The sequence below is a fragment of the Lethenteron reissneri genome, unplaced genomic scaffold, assembly GCF_015708825.2.
Source record: "Lethenteron reissneri isolate LAM-NWPU_2019-01 unplaced genomic scaffold, ASM1570882v1 scaffold_1945, whole genome shotgun sequence".
NCBI classification, from domain to species: Eukaryota; Metazoa; Chordata; class Hyperoartia; order Petromyzontiformes; family Petromyzontidae; genus Lethenteron; species Lethenteron reissneri.
Genome location: NW_026891713.1, coordinates 1673 through 28903, shown reverse-complemented (window position 1 = coordinate 28903; position 27231 = coordinate 1673). Strand labels below are relative to the sequence as shown.

The 27231-nt window shown below is 49.3% G+C and overlaps 1 protein-coding gene across 2 annotated transcripts; it reads left to right on the top strand.

The window, feature by feature from the left end:
- The first annotated feature begins 77 nt into the window (after positions 1-77).
- LOC133339664 (baculoviral IAP repeat-containing protein 3-like) lies at positions 78-23705 on the top strand. 2 transcript variants are annotated; one of them, XM_061547828.1, is made up of 4 exons: positions 78-98; positions 20112-20647; positions 21824-21857; positions 22424-23705. In XM_061547828.1, exons 2-4 carry the CDS (start codon positions 20321-20323, stop codon positions 22618-22620), a joined length of 558 nt encoding a protein of 185 aa, XP_061403812.1. In that variant the 5' UTR covers positions 78-98; positions 20112-20320; the 3' UTR covers positions 22621-23705. The 2 variants fall into 2 exon arrangements, with proteins under 2 accessions (XP_061403812.1, XP_061403811.1); XM_061547827.1 differs by having other exon boundaries at positions 21806-21857.
- Positions 23706-27231: the final 3526 nt, after the last annotated feature.

The following is a 27231-nucleotide window of genomic DNA, read 5'->3' as shown; positions in this document are numbered from 1 at the left end:
GCAGTCACGTGGCCATTGTGGGTGGGGGGAGTTTGTTGGTGTGAGAGCGAGTGGAGGGAGTGGATTGAGGTGCGGCGCGAGAGAGACACAGAGAGAAGGTGAGTGGTGGTGATGGTGGTGGTGGTGATGGTGGTGATGGTGGTGGTGATGGTGGTGGTGATGGTGGTGATGGTGGTGATGGTGGTGATGATGGTGATGATGATGGTGGTGATGGTGGTGATGATGGTGATGATGGTGATGATGATGGTGGTGATGGTGGTGATGGTGGTGATGATGGTGATGATGGGTGGTGATGGTGGTGATGGTGGTGGTGATGGTGGTGGTGATGGTGGTGATGGTGGTGATGATGGTGATGATGATGGTGGTGATGGTGGATGATGGTGATGATGGTGATGATGATGGTGGTGATGGTGGTGATGGTGGTGATGATGGTGATGATGGTGGTGGTGATGGTGGTGATGGTGGTGGTGATGGTGGTGGTGGGTGGTGATGGTGGTGATGATGGTGATGATGATGGTGGTGAGTGGTGATGATGGTGATGATGGTGATGATATGGTGGTGATGGTGGTGATGGTGGTGATGATGGTGATGATGGTGGTGGTGGTGATGGGGTGATGGTGGTGATGATGGTGATGATGGTGGTGGTGGTGGTGATGGTGATGATGGTGATGATGGTGATGATGGTGGTGGTGGTGATGGTGGTGATGATGGTGGTGATGGTGGTGATGATGGTGATGATGGTGGTGATGGTGGTGATGATGGTGATGATGGTGGTAGGTGGTGGTGATGATGGTGATGTGATGGTGATGATGGTGGTGTGGCTGATGGTGGGTGATGATGGTGGTGTGCGTGGTGGTGGTGATGATGGTGCTGATGCGTCGATGATGGTGGTGGTGGGTGATGATGGTGATGCTGGTGATGATGTGGTGGTGGTGGTGCTGATGGTGTGATGATGGTGGTGGTGATGGTGGTGGCGGGTGATGGTGGTGGCGGGTTTTGATGGCTGGTGGTGCTGGTGGTGGCGGTGATGGTGGTGCATGGTGGTGATGCTGGTGATGGTGGTTGAGGTTGAGGTGGAGGTGGTGGTGGGATGGTTGTGGTGGTGGTGTGATGGTGGTGGTGGAGGTGGTGGTGATGGTGGTGGTGGAGGTGCGTGGTGATGATGATGGTGGTGATGGTGGTGATGATGGTGATGATGGTGATGATGATGGTGGTGATGGTGGTGATGGTGGTGATGATGGTGATGATGGTGGTGGGTGGTGATGGTGGTGATGGTGGTGATGATGGTGATGATGGTGGTGGTGGTGGTGATGGTGATGATGGTGATGATGGTGATGATGGTGGTGGTGGTGATGGTGGTGATGATGGTGGGTGATGGTGGTGATGATGGTGATGATGGTGGTGATGGTGGTGATGATGGTGATGATGGTTGGTGGTGGTGGTGATGATGGTGATGATGGTGATGATGGTGGTGGTGGTGATGGTGGTGATGATGGTGGTGGTGGTGTGGTGATGATGGTGATGATGGTGATGATGGTGGTGGTGGTGCTGATGGTGATGATGGTGATGATGGTGGTGGTGGTTGCTGATGGTGGTGATGATGGTGGTGGTGATGGTGGTGGCGGTGATGGTGGTGGCGGTGATGGTGGTGGTGATGGTGGTGGCGGGTGATGGTGGTGATGGTGGTGATGCTGGTGATGGTGGTTGAGGTTGAGGTGGAGGTGGTGGTGGTGATGGTTGTGGTGGTGGTGGTGATGGTGGTGGTGGAGGTGGTGGTGATGGTGGTGGTGGAGGTGGTGGTGATGGTGGTGGTGGTGATGATGGTGGTTATGGTGGTGATGGTGGTGATGGTGGTGGTGGTGGTGATGGTGGTGGTGATGGTGGTTGAGGTGGTGAGGGTTGTAAAGGTGGTGATGGTGGTGATGATGGTGTTGGTGATGGTTGTGGAGGTGGTGCTGGTTGTGGAGGGTGGTGATGGTGGTGGTGATGGTGGTGGAGATGGTGGTGATGGTGGTGGTGGTGATGGTGGTGGTGATGGTGATGATGGTGGTGGTGGTGATGGTGGTGATGATGGTGATGATGGTGGTGGTGGTGGTGGTGATGATGGTGATGATGGTGATGATGGTGGTGGTGGTGATGATGGTGATGATGGTGATGATGGTGGTGGTGGTGATGATGGTGGATGATGGTGATGGTGGTGGTGCTGATGGTGGTGATGATGGTGATGGTGGTGGCGGTGATGGTGGTGGCGGTGATGGTGGTGGCGATGGTGGTGGCGGCGATGGTGGTGGCGGTGATGGTGGTGGTGATGGTGGTGGTGATGGTGGTGGGGTGATGGTGGTGGCGGTGATGGTGGTGATGGTGGTGATGCTGGTGATGGTGGTTGAGGTGGAGGTGGTGGTGGTGGTGGTGGTGATGGTGGTGGTGGTGGTGATGGTGGTGGTGGAGGTGGTGGTGATGGTGGTGGTGGTGATGATGGTGGTTATGGTGGTGATGGTGGTGATGGTGGTCGTGGTGGTGATGGTGGTGGTGATGGTGGTTGAGGTGGTGAGGGTTGTAAAGGTGGTGATGGTGGTGATGATGGTGGTGGTGATGGTTGTGGAGGTGGTGATGGTTGTGGAGGTGGTGATGGTGGTGGTGATGGTGGTGGAGATGGTGGTGATGGTGGTGGTGGTGATGGTGATGGTTGTGGAGGTGGTGATGGTTGTAGTGGTGGTGATGGTGGTGGTGATGGTGGTGGTAGTGATGATGGTGGTTATGGTGGTGGTGATGGTGGTGATGGTGGTGGTGATGGTGGTGGTGGTTGAGGTGGTGATGGTTGTAAAGGTGGTTATGGTCGTGGTGATGGTGGTGGTGATGGTCGTGGAGTTGGTGATTGTAATAGTGGAGGTGATGGTGGTGGTGATAGTGGTTGTGGTGGTGATGATGATGGTGGTTCGAGGTGGTGGTGGTCGTGGTGGTGCATTCACTACCTTAACAGTACTCGCTCTGTCTCTCTCTCCCCATCCCTCCTCATCTCGCCCCATCTCTCTCCCCGTGTCTCTCTCCACCGTGTCTCTCTCCACCGTGTCTCTCACTCTCCACCTTGTCTTTCTCCCCGTGTCTCTCCCCGTGTCTCTCCCCCCGTGTCTCTCCCCGTATCTCTCTGTACGTAATGTGCATACACAGCACCACGTACAGTGTGCACTGTGCACACAGCACCACGTACAGTGTGCACTGTGCACACAGCAGCACGTACAGTGTGCACACAGCACCACGTACAGTGTGCACTGTGTACACACAGCAGCACGTACAGTGTGCACTGTGCACACAGCAGCACGTACAGTGTGCACTGTGTACACACAGCAGCACGTACAGTGTGCACTGTGCACACAGCAGCACGTACAGTGTGCACACAGCACCACGTACAGTGTGCACTGTGCACACAGCAGCACGTACAGTGTGCACTGTGTACACACAGCAGCACGTACAGTGTGCACTGTGTACACACAGCAGCACGTACAGTGTGCACTGTGTACACACAGCAGCACGTACAGTGTGCACTGTGTACACACAGCAGCACGTACAGTGTGCACTGTACACACAGCAGCACGTACAGTGTGCACTGTGTACACACAGCAGCACGTACAGTGTGCACGGTGCGTGCGGTACAGTTTCAGTGTGCGCGGTAAGTCACTATTGTGCATGCAATATAGCCTCACAGAAGCAGGTGGAGGAGGTGGTGAGCGTGGTGGTGGTGAGGGTGGTGGTGGTGGTGGTGATGGTGGTGGAGGTGGTGGTGATGGTGGTGATGATGATGGTGGGGGGTGGAGGTGGTGATGGTGGTGGTGATGGTTGTGGTTGTGGAGGTGGTGATGGTGGTGGTGGTTGAGGTGGTGGTGGTTGTGGTGGAGGTGGTGGTTGTGGTGGAGGTGGTGATGGTGGTGATGGTGATGATGGTGATGGTGGTGATGGTGGTGATGGTGGTGGGTTTCGTGACTGCAGGGATTCATCTTCTTGGTTCATTCGGTAAAGTCACGTAGAAGGGAAGTAATAAAATAATAAAAATAAAACATAATAAAACAATTCTCACGACGTTTCGGCCACAACGCAAGCAGCCGTCCTCAGGTGAAAACCAGGTCTGTCGAGGCGACAGCGTCTGAGGACGGCTGCTTGCGTTGTGGCCGAAACGTCGTGAGAATTATTTTATTATGTTTTATTTTTATTATTTTATTATTTCCATTCTACGTGACTTTACCGAAAGAACCAAGAATATGAATACTTGCAGTCACGAAAGTTTCAAATCTAGAATTAGTGAAGCCCTGTTGATGATCCCCAGCGAACAGCCCATGGGTAGCGCCCAGCCTCATTCTAGATTTAAAGCTTTGGTGACTGCAATGAGTCGTACTCTCTGGTTTTTTCGGTAAAGTCACGTAGGTGAGAAATCTAAATTAATCAAAGTAATATAAAAATATAATTTACTTGATACAGCAATCGTGCTGTGACGGTTCCACCTGAAGACGGAAGCTTGTGTTGCCTCCGAAACGTCGTGATATTTTAAAATTCGTTGGGGGGATGCAGACGCCTGCGATGGATTTTTATTGATAAATTATCGACGATGACGACCCGCTAGGGATGTGATCTCACCACTTGTGAGAGAAAACGTGAGGTAAGGAGTGTCCTCTAACGTCCAGTCCGTGATTTGCAGATGATTTGCAGGTGCAGTGTTGAGTCTATGGGGCAGTGTTGAGTCTATGGGCAGTGTTGAGTCTATGGTGCAGTGTTGAGTCTATGGGCAGTGTTGAGTCTATGGTGCAGTGTTGAGTCTATGGTGCAGTGTTGAGTCTATGGGCAGTGCTGAGTCTATGGTGCAGTGTTGAGTCTATGGGCAGTGTTGAGTCTATGGGCAGTGTTGAGTCTATGGTGCAGTGTTGAGTCTGTAGGGGTGTTAAAGAGAGGGCCCGTTATGCATGGCAGCCTATGGAAAACAAACACAGTGGGCGGGGCTACGTAAGTACACGAGGAGGTGCCCTCTACGACGTCCGAGCCAGACACCCTGGGGGGGGCTGGTTCGAACGTTATGATCCCCCGGGGCCCCACCCCTCAGGGAGGGGTTGGGTATAAAAGGGGATGTTCAAAGGGCTCGAGTCAGTTATGTTTAAGCTAAGGGAAGAAGACTGAAGACGTCTTAGATAGAGCCCTGGACTCCCCTAGTTCGATGTCCTTTTCAGGGCCGGACAGGACTGAGCCAGCGGCGTGGTCCCGAAAGCCAGAGCCGGTGCTCTTGTAAGAGCTGGTCTGGAACTCCGGGTACCGTGCCCGACTTACCAGTGTCGGGCCAGTTAGCCTCCCCTAGCCCATTAGTGGAGGATTCGGGGCTAGGACAGAGTTAGCTAGGGGTGTATCCCGAGTTATACGGGTGAGGGGGCCGATACCCCCTCGAGTGTGTATATGCCCACTGTCGTATTGTGAAATAAATATACGTGTGCCTCAACCTCGGTGTCAAGCGTCTTCACCGGTACTTCAACTGGTGTCAGAAGTAATTCGAACATGGACACGCGGAAAACAGCGCGGGCAAAAGTACCGCAGGAGGAAGACACTGCCGAGATCGTCGAGCCCGAGACGGCTCCACAAGACATGGTGCAGCCGGGGCCTGACGCCTCCTTACCGGGGCATCGAAATGAAGAGGGGCCGCAGTCAGACGCGTTACGGCTGGCTCACGGGAGGCTGGCGGAGCTGCTGTATGCCGCTGCCGCCACGCTGGAGACCATCACGCGATTGGGGGCCGGTGATCCAACACGGGGCGAGGCGAGCCAACGACCAGGGCGCCTTCCCGCCATTTCGGAGCAGTCCGAATTTGAAATTCCCGCCATCGACGCTACAGCTGTTCAGGGCGTGGCCAGCCTGAACATCTGCTCCGACATCGCCGTCGCTGGAGCTGCAGCGTCATCACCGCCGGAGGGTGCGTCATCACAACCGCGACAGGCGATCCCATCGGCCGTTCGCACCGACGCACAGCCGAGTGGTGGTGACATCTGCCTGCGGGAGTCTACAACAACCGCTGCGCTTCATCAGAGACTGCCCCCGCTGAAGGAGTTCATCGGCGCGGAGGGAGACTGGGCCGGGTTTCGCCGACGTTTCCTCGCCCATCAGGAGATGGCGAAATGGTCCGATGAGGAGGCTCTCTGTGCGCTGCCGGCGCTCCTCGACGGCGACGCGCTCGCCGCACTCACATCGGCGCCGAGAGAGAAGCGGTCTACGTTACCGATGGCGCTACAGCTGCTGGGCGGGGTCTATGGACCATCAGCCGAATGCCGACAGCAATTTTACGACCGCAAGCGGGGTGAGAAGGAGTCGCCCCTAGCATACCGGACGAGCCTCCTGGCGATGGCTAAGTCGGCCTTTCCTCGTATGGACGACGACGGCGTGGATGCTATGGTCACGGAGAAAATCCTCCTCCTGGCAGACGACCTTGACATCGCTGTCGTCGCGCAGGAGGACGCGGAAATGACATCGCTCCAGGCGGCGCGGCTCCTCTACGCAAACCTCCTGTCGCTCCGGCGGAAAGCCAGCAGGGCATCGGCGGGGCGTGCGGTGGCTGCAGCCACCCTTCCGACGGAGGAGCTCTACGCCGTCGACCACCGACGGCAACAGGCGACGGGAGCACGGTCGGGCCGGGACGGGTCGGGCCGTTCCGACCATCCGTCACCTCCGACGGCGCTCCCGCGGTGTTTTAACTGCGGCGTCCGGGGCCACGTCGCCTCGGGGTGCCGCTCTCCTCGTCAGCGCGGGACGACACCTCAACGGGACGACGGGCCTCATCACAAGCTCCACCATCATAACCCGGCGAGTCGCGGCACCCCACATGTTTGGCCCACGCACACGCCCGTCACGCACTCAAACACCGCAACGAGAGGGGGGCCGATATCGCGCACCATCGCACCATCACGCACCACTCTGGGTACTCATATCGAACCCGGCCAGTGGTCCGTGCTGGCCGATCGTGTGGTAGCCGCATCGTCGGGGTCGTCGGCCGTTGTGGGGCACATCGACGGGGTTGAAGTGCGCATCCTGGTCGATACGGGAGCATCGGCGACCATTATTTCGGAGTTAATATACAATATTCTCCCTGTCCAGAGCCGTCCTTTGATGCCTGTTAACGTACCATTCTATGCGGCTAACGGGGGCTCACTTGGCATCATCGGACAAATTCGGGCCCAAATTTGTGTTGGGGAAATTAAATTGTCTGGGCCGATTTTTGTTTCCTCCTCGCTGGCGGTTCCGTGCCTGCTGGGGACGGACTTCCTGGCCAAAATGCCGATTAGGATATTAATCGACCAGGGATGCATTGAGCTCCCGTCGGGCAGACGCATGGCGTTTTTGCCATCACCCGTTACGACTCGGACGGCGTTCGCGACAGTGCCGGCATTCGTAGAGAGAACGGTGCGCGTCTCTCCGGGGGCACAAATGTTGATTCCATTGAAACTTCGGCGACCCTTCGCTAAGGGTATTGCGGCCCAAGGGGTTCTGCTGGGGCCGTCTAGGGCCGGGGTTAGTGGACCTCATTTACTTCCGGCCCAGACCATAGTAAGAGGGGACGGTGAACCCTTCATCGCGGTCCTCAATGTGGGCTCGCAGACGGTGGTGGTCCCACAGGGAACCGTGCTTGCTCACGCAACGCCGGTGCCATGTGAGGAAACCGTCGCAAATCACGTCAGCGTTGTCCCTGCGCCGCGACCGCATTCGGACAGCGATGAAGGGTGGCTCGAGGCGCTTTGTGCGGGATCGACGGACCTGTCAGATTCAGAGCGTCAACAACTTAAAACACTACTGCGGGAATTTTCCGACGTTTTTAGTCGGAATAAATACGATTTGGGTTGTACTCACCTGCTGCGTCACCATATTGACACGTTTCGGTTGAGTCCCGCCGAAAAGGACCATGTCAAATCGGCTATTGATGACATGTTGGCCGCCGACATCATTTCTCCTTCCACCAGCCCTTGGGGAGCGCCGATCGTCCTGGTTAAAAAGCAGGACGGATCGTTGCGGTTTTGCGTTGATTTTCGGCGCCTTAACAAAATTTCGGTTGCCGACGCATACCCGCTCCCTCGGATGGATGAATCGCTGGACGCCTTGGCGGGAGCGCGATTCTTTTCCACACTCGATTTACTTTCGGGATTCTGGCAGCTTCCTCTGGACGATGATTCAAAGCCTAAAACTGCTTTCCGTACACCGCACGGCCTTTTCCAATTCAACCGGTTGCCGATGGGCTTACACTCAGCGCCGGCAACTTTCCAGCGTTTGATGGAATTGGTTTTGGCTGGATTGCAATGGGAGTCGTGCCTCATTTATTTGGATGACGTTATCGTCTTTGGTAAAACTTTTGACGAACATCTCCAGAGGTTGCGGGCGGTTTTCCTAAAGATGCGGGCTGCTAATTTGAAATTCAAACCCCAAAAATGCCATTTGTTGCGCGATTCGGTGCGTTATTTGGGGCACATCGTGGGACGCTCAGGTATTGCTACTGATCCCGCCAAAACGCAGTGTGTCAGCTCCTGGCCGACTCCCACCTCGGTGGGAGAGGTCAGGAGTTTCATTGGGTTCGCGTCGTATTACCGACGGTTCGTCGCTGATTTTGCGACAATTGCCAAACCCCTGCACGCTTTAACATCTAAAGGGGTTCGGTTCCACTGGGGTCAAGAGGAGGAGGCTGCTTTCTGCTCCCTTCGGGACGCCCTGGTAAAAGCCCCTCCCTTGGTTTACCCCGATTTTTCTAAGCCCTTTTTGCTCGACACCGATGCGAGCAACACGGGTATTGGGGGTGTGCTTTCCCAGGTGGTTGATGGCATGGAACGGGTGGTCGCGTACGGTAGTCGGGTGTTGTCTCCTGCGGAGCAAAGATATTGTGTCACCCGTAGGGAACTGTTGGCAATTGTCTATTTCATCCAACAGTATCGCCCATATCTGTACGGTCGGCATTTCACCGTCCGCACAGATCATGCGGCACTACAGTATGCCCTGCGAGTTCAACAACCATCGGGACAGTTGTCTCGATGGTTGGAGGTTCTCCAGGACTTTGATTTTGAAACCACCTACCGTAAGGGCGTTCGCCATACGAATGCGGACGCTCTGTCGCGCATGCCAACCACCTCGGAATGTGCATGCCTCCTGGGGTCGGGACGTTGCAGGCCTTCAGGGGACGCATCGGTTCCGGTCTTGGCAGCCACCGACGACGACGAAACATTAATTACTAATTCGATCGAACAACAGGGAAGAGATTCCCTGTTGGGGTTGCCCGTCACTGAATGGGGGCGCCTCCAGATGGAGGATACCTCCCTCCTCGGGTGGCGTCGTCGCGTCGGGGGTGCTGAGCGTGTGAAGGGTGATTCGGATGCATGGGAAATGGTGCAAGGTCTGCTGATGCATTGGGACGGGAAATCCCAGCGACATCGGCTGGTGGTCCCTTCTGGGTTGCGAGGCAAGGTGGTGTGGGCCGCGCATGAGCGCCTATTACACCTGGGGACCCAAAAGACTCTTGCACTGCTACAACTTGATTTTTTTTGGCCTGGCATGACGAGGGATGTTGGGGATCTATTGGGATCATGCCCTCGGTGTGCGCAACGGAAACCGCCGGCGCGGGAGTCTAACCCGCCCTTGCAATCGATCAAAGTGTCCAGAATAAATGAGCTTGTCGCGCTGGACATTTTGGGCCCATTTCCCGCCACCCCCAGGGGCAATAGGTATTTGTTGACTGGTGTCGAGTATTTTACACGCTGGCCTATGGCCTGGCCCCTTGCCAACCAGTCGGCAGCAGCCATCGTGGAGGCCTTTGTTCAGGGATACGTCCTGGACAAAGGTGCTCCGGAGCGGCTGCTGACCGACCAGGGCAGAAATTTTTCCGGTAAATTACTCAAACAAGTCTGTGACCTCCTAGGCACGAAGAAAATTCGTACCTCCCCGTATCACCCGCAAACTGACGGGATGGTCGAGCGCCTGCATCGCACCATTACGTCAATGATGTCACAGCAGGTCTCGGACTCACAGACTGACTGGGACCTGCATATTCAAGGGGTCTTGGCGGCATACCGGATGGCACCCCATGCAGCTACGGGATTTTCCCCCTTTTACCTCATGTACGGTCGCGAACCCGACCCGCCTGTTCGCGCCCAGCTGCAGATCCCCGAACCGCAAGGGAAAACTAAATTGGCTGACCACGTCAAATTTAATCTGGCCAAATTAACAGAGGCGCGGGATGCTGCAATGCTAAACTCGGACCTCCGTCAAAAGGCGAATGAGCGCCTCAGGCTGGGTCGGGCGCACATGATACAGTGGAAGCCGGGGGACAAGGCATGGCTGCACTGTCCCCAAGTGCCACTGGCTACCTCCTCTAAGCTCGTGCGGCCGTGGCGGGGCCCTGTGGAGGTGGTCGAAGTTTTGCGACCACAGTGCGTGCGCATTAAATGGGGGAAGCGGCGATGGTTCGTGCACCCCTCTAGGTTAAAACCCTTCGTTGCGGTACACAAACCCACTTCACACATGCGTGGCCAAACGTGTGGGGGGTCGACCGACTCATTGGGTCCGTCTCCGTCGTTCTCACCTAATGCCTTGCCGGCCGTGCCACCTCCAGGTGCATCAGGACTGACGGGCTCACGCCCGACCACCCCTCCTGGGGATACCGACGGTCGCGCGGCATTGGATGAGGACTCACTCCGGGACGGACAATTGCCACCTGACGGTCCGCCACCCGGGGTTACCCCGTGTGAGGGGCCCGCGGCAAGGACGCGCGCAAAAATGCGCAGACTGTTATGAGGCCGGAAGATGTGTACATAGGTTGTGTTCATCGTGTGTTGTGTGGGTGGTGTGTTCCCTGCCCATTGAATGTACATATGTTTGGTTCATTGTGTGTTGTGTGGGTGGTGTGTTCCCTGCCCATTGAAATGTACATACGTTGGGTTCACCTGGTGTTGTGTGTATGGTGGGTTCCCTGCAAATTGTATATAGGTTGGTTTTTTTACGGAATTCGTATTTATTCAAGGGGGGGTGCGTCGGGTTGTTTTCTCTTCTTGCTGTTGCATTTTGTTGTGTTCTTGTTGCTGTTCTTGTTATTGTTGAAAAATAGTGAGGCACACGCGCGGTCAAGGTGTAAATGCACTTTTATTGTCATTTTTGTATGTTGGCAGCCGGGACGGCTGCAAGCTATGCGGGGGGGGGGGGGGGGGGGGGTAGGGGTGTTAAAGAGAGGGCCCGTTATGCATGGCAGCCTATGGAAAACAAACACAGTGGGCGGGGCTACGTAAGTACACGAGGAGGTGCCCTCTACGACGTCCGAGCCAGACACCCTGGGGGGGGCTGGTTCGAACGTTATGATCCCCCGGGGCCCCACCCCTCAGGGAGGGGTTGGGTATAAAAGGGGATGTTCAAAGGGCTCGAGTCAGTTATGTTTAAGCTAAGGGAAGAAGACTGAAGACGTATTAGATAGAGCCCTGGACTCCCCTAGTTCGATGTCCTTTTCAGGGCCGGACAGGACTGAGCCAGCGGCGTGGTCCCGAAAGCCAGAGCCGGTGCTCTTGTAAGAGCTGGTCTGGAACTCCGGGTATCGGGCCCGACTTACCAGTGTCGGGCCAGTTAGCCTCCCCTAGCCCATTAGTGGAGGATTCGGGGCTAGGACAGAGTTAGCTAGGGGTGTATCCCGAGTTATACGGGTGAGGGGGCCGATACCCCCTCGAGTGTGTATATGCCCACTGTCGTATTGTGAAATAAATATACGTGTGCCTCAACCTCGGCGTCAAGCGTCTTCACCGGTACTTCAAGTCTATGGGCAGTGTTGAGTCTATGGGCAGTGCTGAGTCTATGGTGCAGTGTTGAGTCTATGGTGCAGTGTTGAGTCTATGGGCAGTGTTGAGTCTATGGTACAGTGTTGAGTCTATGGTGCAGTGTTGCGTCTATGGTGCAGTGTTGAGTCTATGGTGCAGTGTTGAGTCTATGGGGCAGTGCTGAGTCTATGGTGCAGTGCTGAGTCTGGGCAGTGTGAGTCTATGGTGCAGTGTTGAGTCTATGGTGCGGTGCTGAGTCTATGGGTAGTGTTGTTTTTTCTCACACCAGATAACCCTCAAAACTCCGTTTGCTACAGGACCATCCAGACTTTGTGTGCCCTTTTATTGCTGTGCAAACGTTTGTCAGAAGTGACAGACTGAACTGTTTAACTTTTTAACACGTAGGCTTTGGCGACCAATATCATCCATAATAGAGGTTGTTCTATCTTAATTATGGAGCTTTCGTGACTGCAGGAATTATTCTTTGGTTCTTTCGGTTAAGTCACGTCTAAAGATAAAATAATAAATTAAAATAAAAGCATATTACGACGTTTCGATTGCAACACAAGCAATCATCATCAGGCAAAAAAAAAGAAGAAATAGCAACAAAAAATCTAACTAGAAAACTATAGACAGACATACAAGCAGACAGACATCACACGGACACACAGAGAGAGGACACATATCGGCACAAAGAGAGGGGTCGTTTCTGTGACGGTCCCTTAAATATAGAGAGGGGGGCAGGGACGGAGAGAGGGAGGGGGCAGAGAAAATTAGCATATCAATGAGTGGCAAAGTGCTGCTGCTACTCTAGTAAGATGGCGACGTGGCACGGCACGCAAGCTTGCAAATTAGGAGAAAGGCACACTAAAATTAAATAACCTCGCAAAATATCGAAATGTGATGTAATACAACACAGAGAGTCGGTCAACACACAATTAACGCATAGCCTGGTTGATTACGTATCTCAAAGATTGCTAAGTTAGAGTTTAAGTGTGAAACTTCCAAAGAGAGGACACAAGGAGAGAGAACAAATAGCCAGAGAGAGAAAAAAGAAAATCTTAAAACTTCCCCGTAGAAGTGGTTCAATCTTAATTATGGAGCTTTCGTGACTGCAGGAATTATTCTTTGGTTCTTTCGGTTAAGTCACGTCTAAAGATAAAATAATAAATTAAAATAAAAGCATATTACGACGTTTCGATTGCAACACAAGCAATCATCATCAGGCAAAAAAAGAAGAAATAGCAACAAAAAATCTAACTAGAAAACTATAGACAGACATACAAGCAGACAGACATCACACGGACACACAGAGAGAGGACACATATCGGCACAAAGAGAGGGGTCGTTTCTGTGACGGTCCCTTAAATATAGAGAGGGGGGCAGGGACGGAGAGAGGGAGGGGGCAGAGAAAATTAGCATATCAATGAGTGGCAAAGTGCTGCTGCTACTCTAGTAAGATGGCGACGTGGCACGGCACGCAAGCTTGCAAATTAGGAGAAAGGCACACTAAAATTAAATAACCTCGCAAAATATCGAAATGTGATGTAATACAACACAGAGAGTCGGTCAACACACAATTAACGCATAGCCTGGTTGATTACGTATCTCAAAGATTGCTAAGTTAGAGTTTAAGTGTGAAACTTCCAAAGAGAGGACACAAGGAGAGAGAACAAATAGCCAGAGAGAGAAAAAAGAAAATCTTAAAACTTCCCCGTAGAAGTGGTTCAATCTTAATTATGGAGCTTTCGTGACTGCAGGAATTATTCTTTGGTTCTTTCGGTTAAGTCACGTCTAAAGATAAAATAATAAATTAAAATAAAAGCATATTACGACGTTTCGATTGCAACACAAGCAATCATCATCAGGCAAAAAAAAGAAGAAATAGCAACAAAAAATCTAACTAGAAAACTATAGACAGACATACAAGCAGACAGACATCACACGGACACACAGAGAGAGGACACATATCGGCACAAAGAGAGGGGTCGTTTCTGTGACGGTCCCTTAAATATAGAGAGGGGGGCAGGGACGGAGAGAGGGAGGGGGCAGAGAAAATTAGCATATCAATGAGTGGCAAAGTGCTGCTGCTACTCTAGTAAGATGGCGACGTGGCACGGCACGCAAGCTTGCAAATTAGGAGAAAGGCACACTAAAATTAAATAACCTCGCAAAATATCGAAATGTGATGTAATACAACACAGAGAGTCGGTCAACACACAATTAACGCATAGCCTGGTTGATTACGTATCTCAAAGATTGCTAAGTTAGAGTTTAAGTGTGAAACTTCCAAAGAGAGGACACAAGGAGAGAGAACAAATAGCCAGAGAGAGAAAAAAGAAAATCTTAAAACTTCCCCGTAGAAGTGGTTCAATCTTAATTATGGAGCTTTCGTGACTGCAGGAATTATTCTTTGGTTCTTTCGGTTAAGTCACGTCTAAAGATAAAATAATAAATTAAAATAAAAGCATATTACGACGTTTCGATTGCAACACAAGCAATCATCATCAGGCAAAAAAAGAAGAAATAGCAACAAAAAATCTAACTAGAAAACTATAGACAGACATACAAGCAGACAGACATCACACGGACACACAGAGAGAGGACACATATCGGCACAAAGAGAGGGGTCGTTTCTGTGACGGTCCCTTAAATATAGAGAGGGGGGCAGGGACGGAGAGAGGGAGGGGGCAGAGAAAATTAGCATATCAATGAGTGGCAAAGTGCTGCTGCTACTCTAGTAAGATGGCGACGTGGCACGGCACGCAAGCTTGCAAATTAGGAGAAAGGCACACTAAAATTAAATAACCTCGCAAAATATCGAAATGTGATGTAATACAACACAGAGAGTCGGTCAACACACAATTAACGCATAGCCTGGTTGATTACGTATCTCAAAGATTGCTAAGTTAGAGTCGTAATATGCTTTTATTTTAATTTATTATTTTATCTTTAGACGTGACTTAACCGAAAGAACCAAAGAATAATTCCTGCAGTCACGAAAGCTCCATAATTAAGATTGAACCACTTCTACGGGGAAGTTTTAAGATTTTCTTTTTTCTCTCTCTGGCTATTTGTTCTCTCTCCTTGTGTCCTCTCTTTGGAAGTTTCACACTTAAACTCTAACTTAGCAATCTTTGAGATACGTAATCAACCAGGCTATGCGTTAATTGTGTGTTGACCGACTCTCTGTGTTGTATTACATCACATTTCGATATTTTGCGAGGTTATTTAATTTTAGTGTGCCTTTCTCCTAATTTGCAAGCTTGCGTGCCGTGCCACGTCGCCATCTTACTAGAGTAGCAGCAGCACTTTGCCACTCATTGATATGCTAATTTTCTCTGCCCCCTCCCTCTCTCCGTCCCTGCCCTCCTCTCTATATTTAAGGGACCGTCACAGAAACGACCCCTCTCTTTGTGCCGATATGTGTCCTCTCTCTGTGTGTCCGTGTGATGTCTGTCTGCTTGTATGTCTGTCTATAGTTTTCTAGTTAGATTTTTTGTTGCTATTTCTTCTTTTTTTGCCTGATGATGATTGCTTGTGTTGCAATCGAAACGTCGTAATATGCTTTTATTTTAATTTATTATTTTATCTTTAGACGTGACTTAACCGAAAGAACCAAAGAATAATTCCTGCAGTCACGAAAGCTCCATAATTAAGATTGAACCACTTCTACGGGGAAGTTTTAAGATTTTCTTTTTTCTCTCTCTGGCTATTTGTTCTCTCTCCTTGTGTCCTCTCTTTGGAAGTTTCACACTTAAACTCTAACTTAGCAATCTTTGAGATACGTAATCAACCAGGCTATGCGTTAATTGTGTGTTGACCGACTCTCTGTGTTGTATTACATCACATTTCGATATTTTGCGAGGTTATTTAATTTTAGTGTGCCTTTCTCCTAATTTGCAAGCTTGCGTGCCGTGCCACGTCGCCATCTTACTAGAGTAGCAGCAGCACTTTGCCACTCATTGATATGCTAATTTTCTCTGCCCCCTCCCTCTCTCCGTCCCTGCCCCCCTCTCTATATTTAAGGGACCGTCACAGAAACGACCCCTCTCTTTGTGCCGATATGTGTCCTCTCTCTGTGTGTCCGTGTGATGTCTGTCTGCTTGTATGTCTGTCTATAGTTTTCTAGTTAGATTTTTTGTTGCTATTTCTTCTTTTTTTGCCTGATGATGATTGCTTGTGTTGCAATCGAAACGTCGTAATATGCTTTTATTTTAATTTATTATTTTATCTTTAGACGTGACTTAACCGAAAGAACCAAAGAATAATTCCTGCAGTCACGAAAGCTCCATAATTAAGATTGAACCACTTCTACGGGGAAGTTTTAAGATTTTCTTTTTTCTCTCTCTGGCTATTTGTTCTCTCTCCTTGTGTCCTCTCTTTGGAAGTTTCACACTTAAACTCTAACTTAGCAATCTTTGAGATACGTAATCAACCAGGCTATGCGTTAATTGTGTGTTGACCGACTCTCTGTGTTGTATTACATCACATTTCGATATTTTGCGAGGTTATTTAATTTTAGTGTGCCTTTCTCCTAATTTGCAAGCTTGCGTGCCGTGCCACGTCGCCATCTTACTAGAGTAGCAGCAGCACTTTGCCACTCATTGATATGCTAATTTTCTCTGCCCCCTCCCTCTCTCCGTCCCTGCCCCCCTCTCTATATTTAAGGGACCGTCACAGAAACGACCCCTCTCTTTGTGCCGATATGTGTCCTCTCTCTGTGTGTCCGTGTGATGTCTGTCTGCTTGTATGTCTGTCTATAGTTTTCTAGTTAGATTTTTTGTTGCTATTTCTTCTTTTTTTGCCTGATGATGATTGCTTGTGTTGCAATCGAAACGTCGTAATATGCTTTTATTTTAATTTATTATTTTATCTTTAGACGTGACTTAACCGAAAGAACCAAAGAATAATTCCTGCAGTCACGAAAGCTCCATAATTAAGATTGAACCACTTCTACGGGGAAGTTTTAAGATTTTCTTTTTTCTCTCTCTGGCTATTTGTTCTCTCTCCTTGTGTCCTCTCTTTGGAAGTTTCACACTTAAACTCTAACTTAGCAATCTTTGAGATACGTAATCAACCAGGCTATGCGTTAATTGTGTGTTGACCGACTCTCTGTGTTGTATTACATCACATTTCGATATTTTGCGAGGTTATTTAATTTTAGTGTGCCTTTCTCCTAATTTGCAAGCTTGCGTGCCGTGCCACGTCGCCATCTTACTAGAGTAGCAGCAGCACTTTGCCACTCATTGATATGCTAATTTTCTCTGCCCCCTCCCTCTCTCCGTCCCTGCCCCCCTCTCTATATTTAAGGGACCGTCACAGAAACGACCCCTCTCTTTGTGCCGATATGTGTCCTCTCTCTGTGTGTCCGTGTGATGTCTGTCTGCTTGTATGTCTGTCTATAGTTTTCTAGTTAGATTTTTTGTTGCTATTTCTTCTTTTTTTGCCTGATGATGATTGCTTGTGTTGCAATCGAAACGTCGTAATATGCTTTTATTTTAATTTATTATTTTATCTTTAGACGTGACTTAACCGAAAGAACCAAAGAATAATTCCTGCAGTCACGAAAGCTCCATAATTAAGATTGAACCACTTCTACGGGGAAGTTTTAAGATTTTCTTTTTTCTCTCTCTGGCTATTTGTTCTCTCTCCTTGTGTCCTCTCTTTGGAAGTTTCACACTTAAACTCTAACTTAGCAATCTTTGAGATACGTAATCAACCAGGCTATGCGTTAATTGTGTGTTGACCGACTCTCTGTGTTGTATTACATCACATTTCGATATTTTGCGAGGTTATTTAATTTTAGTGTGCCTTTCTCCTAATTTGCAAGCTTGCGTGCCGTGCCACGTCGCCATCTTACTAGAGTAGCAGCAGCACTTTGCCACTCATTGATATGCTAATTTTCTCTGCCCCCTCCCTCTCTCCGTCCCTGCCCCCCTCTCTATATTTAAGGGACCGTCACAGAAACGACCCCTCTCTTTGTGCCGATATGTGTCCTCTCTCTGTGTGTCCGTGTGATGTCTGTCTGCTTGTATGTCTGTCTATAGTTTTCTAGTTAGATTTTTTGTTGCTATTTCTTCTTTTTTTGCCTGATGATGATTGCTTGTGTTGCAATCGAAACGTCGTAATATGCTTTTATTTTAATTTATTATTTTATCTTTAGACGTGACAACCGAAAGAACCAAAGAATAATTCCTGCAGTCACGAAAGCTCCATAATTAAGATTGAACCACTTCTACGGGGAAGTTTTAAGATTTTCTTTTTTCTCTCTCTGGCTATTTGTTCTCTCTCCTTGTGTCCTCTCTTTGGAAGTTTCACACTTAAACTCTAACTTAGCAATCTTTGAGATACGTAATCAACCAGGCTATGCGTTAATTGTGTGTTGACCGACTCTCTGTGTTGTATTACATCACATTTCGATATTTTGCGAGGTTATTTAATTTTAGTGTGCCTTTCTCCTAATTTGCAAGCTTGCGTGCCGTGCCACGTCGCCATCTTACTAGAGTAGCAGCAGCACTTTGCCACTCATTGATATGCTAATTTTCTCTGCCCCCTCCCTCTCTCCGTCCCTGCCCCCCTCTCTATATTTAAGGGACCGTCACAGAAACGACCCCTCTCTTTGTGCCGATATGTGTCCTCTCTCTGTGTGTCCGTGTGATGTCTGTCTGCTTGTATGTCTGTCTATAGTTTTCTAGTTAGATTTTTTGTTGCTATTTCTTCTTTTTTTGCCTGATGATGATTGCTTGTGTTGCAATCGAAACGTCGTAATATGCTTTTATTTTAATTTATTATTTTATCTTTAGACGTGACTTAACCGAAAGAACCAAAGAATAATTCCTGCAGTCACGAAAGCTCCATAATTAAGATTGAACCACTTCTACGGGGAAGTTTTAAGATTTTCTTTTTTCTCTCTCTGGCTATTTGTTCTCTCTCCTTGTGTCCTCTCTTTGGAAGTTTCACACTTAAACTCTAACTTAGCAATCTTTGAGATACGTAATCAACCAGGCTATGCGTTAATTGTGTGTTGACCGACTCTCTGTGTTGTATTACATCACATTTCGATATTTTGCGAGGTTATTTAATTTTAGTGTGCCTTTCTCCTAATTTGCAAGCTTGCGTGCCGTGCCACGTCGCCATCTTACTAGAGTAGCAGCAGCACTTTGCCACTCATTGATATGCTAATTTTCTCTGCCCCCTCCCTCTCTCCGTCCCTGCCCCCCTCTCTATATTTAAGGGACCGTCACAGAAACGACCCCTCTCTTTGTGCCGATATGTGTCCTCTCTCTGTGTGTCCGTGTGATGTCTGTCTGCTTGTATGTCTGTCTATAGTTTTCTAGTTAGATTTTTTGTTGCTATTTCTTCTTTTTTTGCCTGATGATGATTGCTTGTGTTGCAATCGAAACGTCGTAATATGCTTTTATTTTAATTTATTATTTTATCTTTAGACGTGACTTAACCGAAAGAACCAAAGAATAATTCCTGCAGTCACGAAAGCTCCATAATTAAGATTGAACCACTTCTACGGGGAAGTTTTAAGATTTTCTTTTTTCTCTCTCTGGCTATTTGTTCTCTCTCCTTGTGTCCTCTCTTTGGAAGTTTCACACTTAAACTCTAACTTAGCAATCTTTGAGATACGTAATCAACCAGGCTATGCGTTAATTGTGTGTTGACCGACTCTCTGTGTTGTATTACATCACATTTCGATATTTTGCGAGGTTATTTAATTTTAGTGTGCCTTTCTCCTAATTTGCAAGCTTGCGTGCCGTGCCACGTCGCCATCTTACTAGAGTAGCAGCAGCACTTTGCCACTCATTGATATGCTAATTTTCTCTGCCCCCTCCCTCTCTCCGTCCCTGCCCCCCTCTCTATATTTAAGGGACCGTCACAGAAACGACCCCTCTCTTTGTGCCGATATGTGTCCTCTCTCTGTGTGTCCGTGTGATGTCTGTCTGCTTGTATGTCTGTCTATAGTTTTCTAGTTAGATTTTTTGTTGCTATTTCTTCTTTTTTTGCCTGATGATGATTGCTTGTGTTGCAATCGAAACGTCGTAATATGCTTTTATTTTAATTTATTATTTTATCTTTAGACGTGACTTAACCGAAAGAACCAAAGAAGAAGAAGAGGTTGTTCTGTTTACGTGACAACCCTTACTAGTTGGCTGTGTCGGGTGGTGGCGGATTTAACATTAATATATTTACGCGATCTAACCCCACAAAACCTGTAATGGATGAATTGTTTAAACCAAGGTTTCAAGTCACTAAAAGATGTCCGTTTTTAATGACACTTGCCGCCCAACTTTTTCTTCCCGTATTCAGGAGCTATCGAGAGTGACAACAGGAGTCGTGCCATTTCCCATCGCCGGTGTTTAAACTACCCGTCTCTTTCACGCCGGAAAGGAGGAGAAGGCTCGACGTTTCTCGAGTGATCTTCCACAAGAGAGCCCGGGCCAACTTGTCCGTTGCAAAAGCATTCGCACGACGACTTCTTCTCCCCAAAATTACCCCGTATCCTTTCCGCTCGGTCGATGTCGCGCGTCATAGAGACACGGGCCTTTCGCAGGGCGTCGGCAGCGAGACGCCCCGCTCCCCCGGTGTCCCGCTCGGACCGGATCCCACCGCCGCCGTCGGCCTCGGAGATGCACGCCGAAGCGGCCAGGTTGCTGTCCTTCTCCGAGGGGTGGCCCGAGTCGTCCCCCGTGCGGTCCGCGGACTTGGCGCGGGCCGGACTCTACCGCGTGGGTCCCGACGACCTGGTGGCCTGTTTCCGCTGCGGCGGGATGATGCATCGCTGGAAGGCGGGAGACGACCCCGTCCGGGAGCACGCCAGGCACTTCCCCGCCTGTGCTCTCAAGGTGGGTGACGCCAGAGAGGGCGCCGGTGACGTTCTGACATCGCTCGTTTGGGGCGATGCGGGTCCTTCCTAATGTGCCTCTGGGCTCTGGGTACCGACTGGAGATGATTCCAGGCATGTTTCGACATCGATGGCGAACAAGTGGAGACTCCATTGGAACCTCATTTGCCAGTAAAAATATGATAATTGTTTTTTTACCCTTCTATCTGGCAACAAAACTAACATCTTTTTTACAAGGAGTCATGTTTGCATTGACCACAATACCTGCAGTCATAATGCAAACAAAAAACATAACTCTGATAATGTATGCACTGTCCTTGAAGTTGATTGGTCCACACCCGAGACAGCTTTCCTTAGAGCCTAGTCTCACATGGGTTGGACCAGATGACGCCAAAAGGCGCACAACTCAACTTCAAGGACAGTGCACATTATCAGAGTTGTGTTTTTTGTTTGCATTATGACTGCAGGTATTGTGGTCTATGTAAACATGACTCCTCGTAAAAAAGGTGTCAGTTTTGTTGCCAGATAGAAGGGTAAATAAACAATTATCAAGTGGAGACTCTTTGACTTTTTGAATCTATTGAGATACATTCGTGGTCGTATTTTTTTTTAATTAAAAACGAAATGTTGTTAATCATTCAGGGGTAAAAATAATGTGGTTTTATTACCAATATGCTTATTGTAAATATAGTAGTGTATAGTGGAGTAGTGTATAGTGTATAATACTAGTACAGCACGCAGCGGTGTGTTGGAGAGCCAAGCCACAACATTTAGAATCTGAGTACGACGTTTGACCAGTAATTACAACAACGATCTTCATCAGGCGACAGCCAGATTAAATGTACTCTATAACTATATAGAACTATAATCTGGGTTTTTGGCATAGAGATCCAGGGAAAATGGTAACTTGATAAAGATATTTAAGGATGCTCCACGATTTTGAGCCGTCTGCAGCTGCCCTGCCCCCGTCATTAGCGCGGATTGGTTTGGTTTGCCGAAATGCCAATTGCAAATTGAGCACAGAGTAACGGTGCAAAAAGTTGCAATTGTTTTGAACGCGATCGGTCGTCGCTCGCGTATTTTATCCATTTTGTCGGCTCTGTGTGACACCGGCGATGATTCTTACTGACGAGATGTTCATTTTATTTCTCGTTTTGAGGCTCAACTACCGGGACAGACGCCGCAGAGTACAACTGCGGAGATTGAGCACGGTAAGGCGACGGATCCCTGCGCACTTTATCAGACCCTCACCTGATACAGGTGAGGGTCTGATACAGGTGAGAGTCTGAACCAGGTGAGGGTCACGACCTCATGTATACGAGGCGAGGTGGTTAACATCTCATAGCCACGGTGATGACGAGGGAGACGCAGGCTCTAGATATACTTCAACAGGCGTCGCATCAGGGTCACGATTGAACCCACGACCAGACGAGGTGGTCAGCATCTCGCCACCTTTGCGCCCCATATGTAAGCAGTCTGATGATCATTTTTGAAACCGCTGAAAGTGTGTGTGTCTGTGTGTGTGTGCTTGCGTCTGTGCGTGCGTGTGTGTCTCTGTGTCTCTGTGTGTGTGCGTGTGTGTCTGTTTGTGTGTGCTTGCGTCTGTGCGTGCGTGTGTGTCTCTGTGTCTCTGTGTGTGTGCGTGCGTGTCTGTGTGTGTGTGCTTGCGTCTGTGCGTGCGTGTGTGTCTCTGTGTCTCTGTGTGTGTGCGTGTGTGTCTGTGTGTGTGTGTCTCTGTGTGTGTGCGTGTGTGTCTGTGCGCGCACTTTGTCCACAGCATCGCCATCGGTCGAGGAGCTTCTGGACAAGCTGGAAGAGCGGCTGTCCTGCAAAGTGTGCATGGAGCACGAGGTGTCCATCATCTTCACGCCGTGCAGACACGTGGTGACGTGCGGCCACTGCGCCCTCTCCCTGAGCGAGTGTCCCGTGTGCCGCGTGGCCGTGAGAAGGGCGCTCCGGGCCATCATGGCTTAGGCGGACGGCCGTGGGAAGGAAGAGAGAGAAACGACCGCCCGGGATTCCGACCGTTGGGGCCAGTTAGTTGATTAACCCCTCCTCCCTCTCCCGTTGCGAGACATAGGCCGGTCGCTGGCAAGCGGTGAGAGGCACGGGGAGGGCAATTTAACTCGGCCACCGCCCTCCACCCATAGATCAGCTTATTTTTTGGTTTCCGGAATGTGAAAGGGTTCATTGATAACGATCAGAGTGTGGTGATTTGAAGGCGTACGATGTCAGACTTTGAAAGTGAAGAAGTGAAGTTTAAGGCTGTTCTTTAATTTGTACTTTAACCAGGATGGTACGCAAAGTTTATTTGTTAACAATTTATACATTTGTGAGTTATTACATTTACAACTCTGTGGGACACAGTGCAATGGGTTTAAGGGTCAAAGATTGCGGTGATTTTAAGGCAAATATACATTTGTGAGTTATTACACTTACAACTCTGTGGGACACAATGCAATGGGTGGAAGGGTCAAAGATTGCGGTGATTTTAAGGCGAATATACATTTGTGAGTTATTACACTTACAACTCTGTGGGACACAATGCAATGGTGGCATGGGAAAGCGTTAACACGAGTGCGGTGATTTGAAGGCGTTTGATGCCAGACTTGAAGTGAAGAAGTTATGTTAAAGACTGTTCTGTAACCTTTATTTGAATTGGAATGTTACGCAAAGTTTCCGTGTGTAAAACAATTTTACATTTGTGAGTTATTACATTTATAAGTGCCGGTAGCCTTCACAGCTGCTGCTACTCGCTACACGGCGGTGGATGGGTGATTTTTGGGCTGTGTGTGGACCGCTTTGTGCTTTTGTTTCTAAAAAGTGGCGGGTTTTTTTCCCTCTCTGTCGCGTGAGAAATAATTTTAGGGGATTCTAGATTTGAAGCTTTCGTGACTGCAAGGATTCATACTCTTATTTTTTTCGGTAAAGTCACTTAGGTAAAAAATGAAATTTAAATTAATAAAAATAAAAGAATAAAAATCCCGACGTTTCGGAGGCAACACAAGCTTCTGACTTCAGGTGAAACTGTCAGCAAAATATATATGAGAACATAGTAACATTGTGTGTCTGTGTGTCTCTCTCTGTGTGTCTGTGTTGTGTCTCTCTCTGTGTCTGTGTTGTGTGTCTATCTGCTTGTGTGTCTGTGTGTTTTGTCTCTCAAATTTAGCAATCTTTGGAAGAACGTAATCAACCAGGTGGGGTGTTGATTGTTTTGCTGGCTGACTCTCTGTGTTGTATTGCAACACGTTCCTTCGGAGTAGGCAGGTAGGAACTTGGTTGGACAGCGCATTCGTGCACAACAGACAGACAAATAATCCCTGGTGGGCAAGTGTGCAACCTGTTGTTCCTACCTGTGTACAAGATCACGTGGCTTGAGGTAGCCAGGTAGCCAGCCCCCTTAACTATTGGCCCCTCCCCCTTGCTTAAGCACCTCCCCTGACCCCCCCCCATATCCTTAGGCCCCTCCTCTGATCCCCCCCACAGGCCCCTCTCCTGACTCCCTCCTCCCTTAGGCCCCTCCCCTCTCCGTACCCGGCAGTAGGTCTCCACCAATCAAAGAGCTGTGTGTATTATATATTTATTTATGCACGACAGACAGACAGATAGACAGCTAAATAATCCCTGGTGGGCAGTGTGGAACATTGTTCCTTCCTGTATTATATTTCCAAGTTTACTATGTTCTAATTCATTTGTATCTGATGATGGTTGCTTGTGTTGCAATTGAAACGTCGTATTCTATTATTATTTAATTTCTTTACCAAAAGAACCAAAGAGCCATTCCGAATTGTCTGGGAATCCAAGCCAAGCAAGTTTATTATCACAGTGACCACACGAGACATTGAACAAACGCTGCATGTGTAGTGGGTTCAAGGAGAGTGGAGACGGCGTGTGAAGGCAACACGTAACGGCAATAGTAACGGCCCCTAACACAAAGGGGTAACGGCCCCTTAAACCGCTACCTGGGGGGGTACGACCCCTGGACTAGCATGGCCTATCACTGGCGCCACGGGCTCTCTCTCGCCTCCGGCTAACGGCCACCTAGGGGAGGCTACACTGACCCGACCCAGCCAAGGTGCGGGTCTCGACCACTGGCCCTCTCCCTTACAAGGACGTCGCGATCTGGGGGTTCCCAAGGTCTCACCACTGGCCCACTCAGTCCCGGCCCTTAGAAGGGCAGCGGGTCCCGGGGGAATTGATAGACAAGTGGAAATCAAGCAACCTAACGAGCTATTTTAATTAATGTTATTAAATAATACAACAAAAATTAATGACAAAAGTAATTTAGATGAAACATGTATGAGAACATTGTAACGTCAACCGTATCTTCAAGCAACGTGTGTTACTAATTCCTCACTCATTAGCCCCATTAGTCAATGGCGACTTCACGCTCATAATAATTCCATCAAACCCGCAGCTTTAACTAACACAATACACCTGAATAGAATTAAGGAAGGCCTATTTTCACCAACCACTAAATATATTAATCTTACATGATTCTAACCCGCCAATCACAAACCAATTAACCAACAACTCTAATGATCTCCTGACGATATCATCAGGCCCCGGAGCTAAAAGCTATTGGGTTTTGAGTGTAACCTGGTCGATTAGGATAATGATTCAACTGACGAGGCTAAGAGAATCGCAGCGAAGGAAGAGAGATCACGCAATGGCTGCGCGGAAGACTCGGCACGCCATTGACCTTGACGGACGACTCTCTGGGATGGAGGGGGGGCTGTCTCTCCGTTCCCCGGCATGCACGTGGCTTGCTTGTCCAGAACCAGGCAGCCATTGAAAGGGAACGGCGGAGGCAGCGAATTGAGATGGGAGAACTCGACTTAAAGTTTCTGACTGGAGGAATTCACATTCTTTGGGTCCTTCAAATCTAGAATCTTTCGGTAAAAGTCACGTAGATCGGTAAGAAAGAAGACAAAAAACGACGACGTTTCGATCGCAACACAAGCGATCATCATCTGGCGTTGCGATCAAAACGTCGTAGTTTTTCTAACCTATCTACGTGACTTTACCAAAAGACCCAAAGAATATGGGAGAGCTCTTGACGGCCAAATCACGTGACCGAGTAGCGCTACACTTGAAGGCTTTGACGAGAGTTGTCGTCACCCTTCTGGTGTGCGGATTTCAGGTTTCCGGCTGTTGGACGTCCCCGCTGTGGAGCAGAGGTCGCAAACGGGTTTTAATTCCTTACCCGTACCCGGCCGCAACAGGGTCGCAAATGGGTACCCGTACCCGGCCGGGTACGGGTAGCCAGGTATCGGGTAGGGTACGGGTATCAGGTAGGGTACGGGTATCGGGTAGGGTACGGGTATCGGGTACCCGGTTGCGACCTCTGCTGTGGAGCATCATAAACTCATTGGGAGCGCTTGCTGTGGAAGGCTGAGTTTCTGACTGTGCTGCAGCTCAAGTCTACTGTGTGTGTGTGTCACGTTTGAATAAAATCTTGAGATTTGAAATAAGGGGCCGTCCATAAATGACGTCACGCACCTAGGGGTGTAGGGGGGGTGTCAGACATTGGTGAAGATGTGTGACGAAGGGGGGGAGGTGAGAAATGTGACGTCACGTCAAAATGTGCAACATTAATTAAATATAGACAACACGTTCTACTTAATTAAATAGACTTTTTAATAAATGTTTTCTCCTACAGCATCAGAATGCAGCGCCGCATTAAATACGCACTACAATGACAATAGTTGAAAGCGATTTGAAGCGTGTTTTATTTTTGTGATATCATATTTGAAGGGAGGTCTGACTTTTTGTGACGCCGTGTGACGAGGGGGGGGGGGGGGTAAAAAATCGTCCAAAACCGCGTGACGTCATTTATGGCCCCTAATGTAAGGCGATTGCTGGACACATTATACTTTGCTTTTGAACGTTATAGTTTGCTGAAAAAAACTAATGTATTGGCATATTTTTCGATGCGACCACCAGCCGGGCACAGCAGTCAACTTCAGAAAACTGAAGTGTGTTCGCCTTTTGGCGTCCTCTGGTCTAGCACCGTTTGAGACGAGGCTCAAAAGAAAGCCGTCTCTGGTGTGGACCAATCAGTTTCAAGGACAATGCACACTCCGTCAGAGCACGTGTTTTTTTGTTTGCATGTTCACAAGTGTGTGTGTGTGTGGGGAGCGGAGGTGTAGCAGTTAGCGCGCTGCGCTATGAACCTGGCGACCCGGGTTCGATTCCCGCTCACGGCTAACACCAGTGACGATTATCTGAACCGGTCCCGGGCCTCCCCTAGGTCGACTCAGCCTTACATGAGTACCTGGTGCGGTGTGTAAACATCGCCACTGGGGAGACAAAGGCGGTCGGGCGTGGTGCTGGCCACCCACCCCCTTCGTGTACCGTTCCGGCCTTCATAGGTGCTCGCTAACAGCACTTGCCCCTACAGTCTGTTAAGGCTACACGGGGGATCTTTGTCTTTGTGTGGTAAATGCAGCCATGATTCCTTGCAAAGGTTTCAGTTTGGTGTTTTAACGTCTTAAACACACAAGGGTTTTATTGTGGCCAGAAAGGGGGAAACCCCTTCGATTATCAAAGCGGAGTTTCCACGCGGTGGGATTTCAATCCACC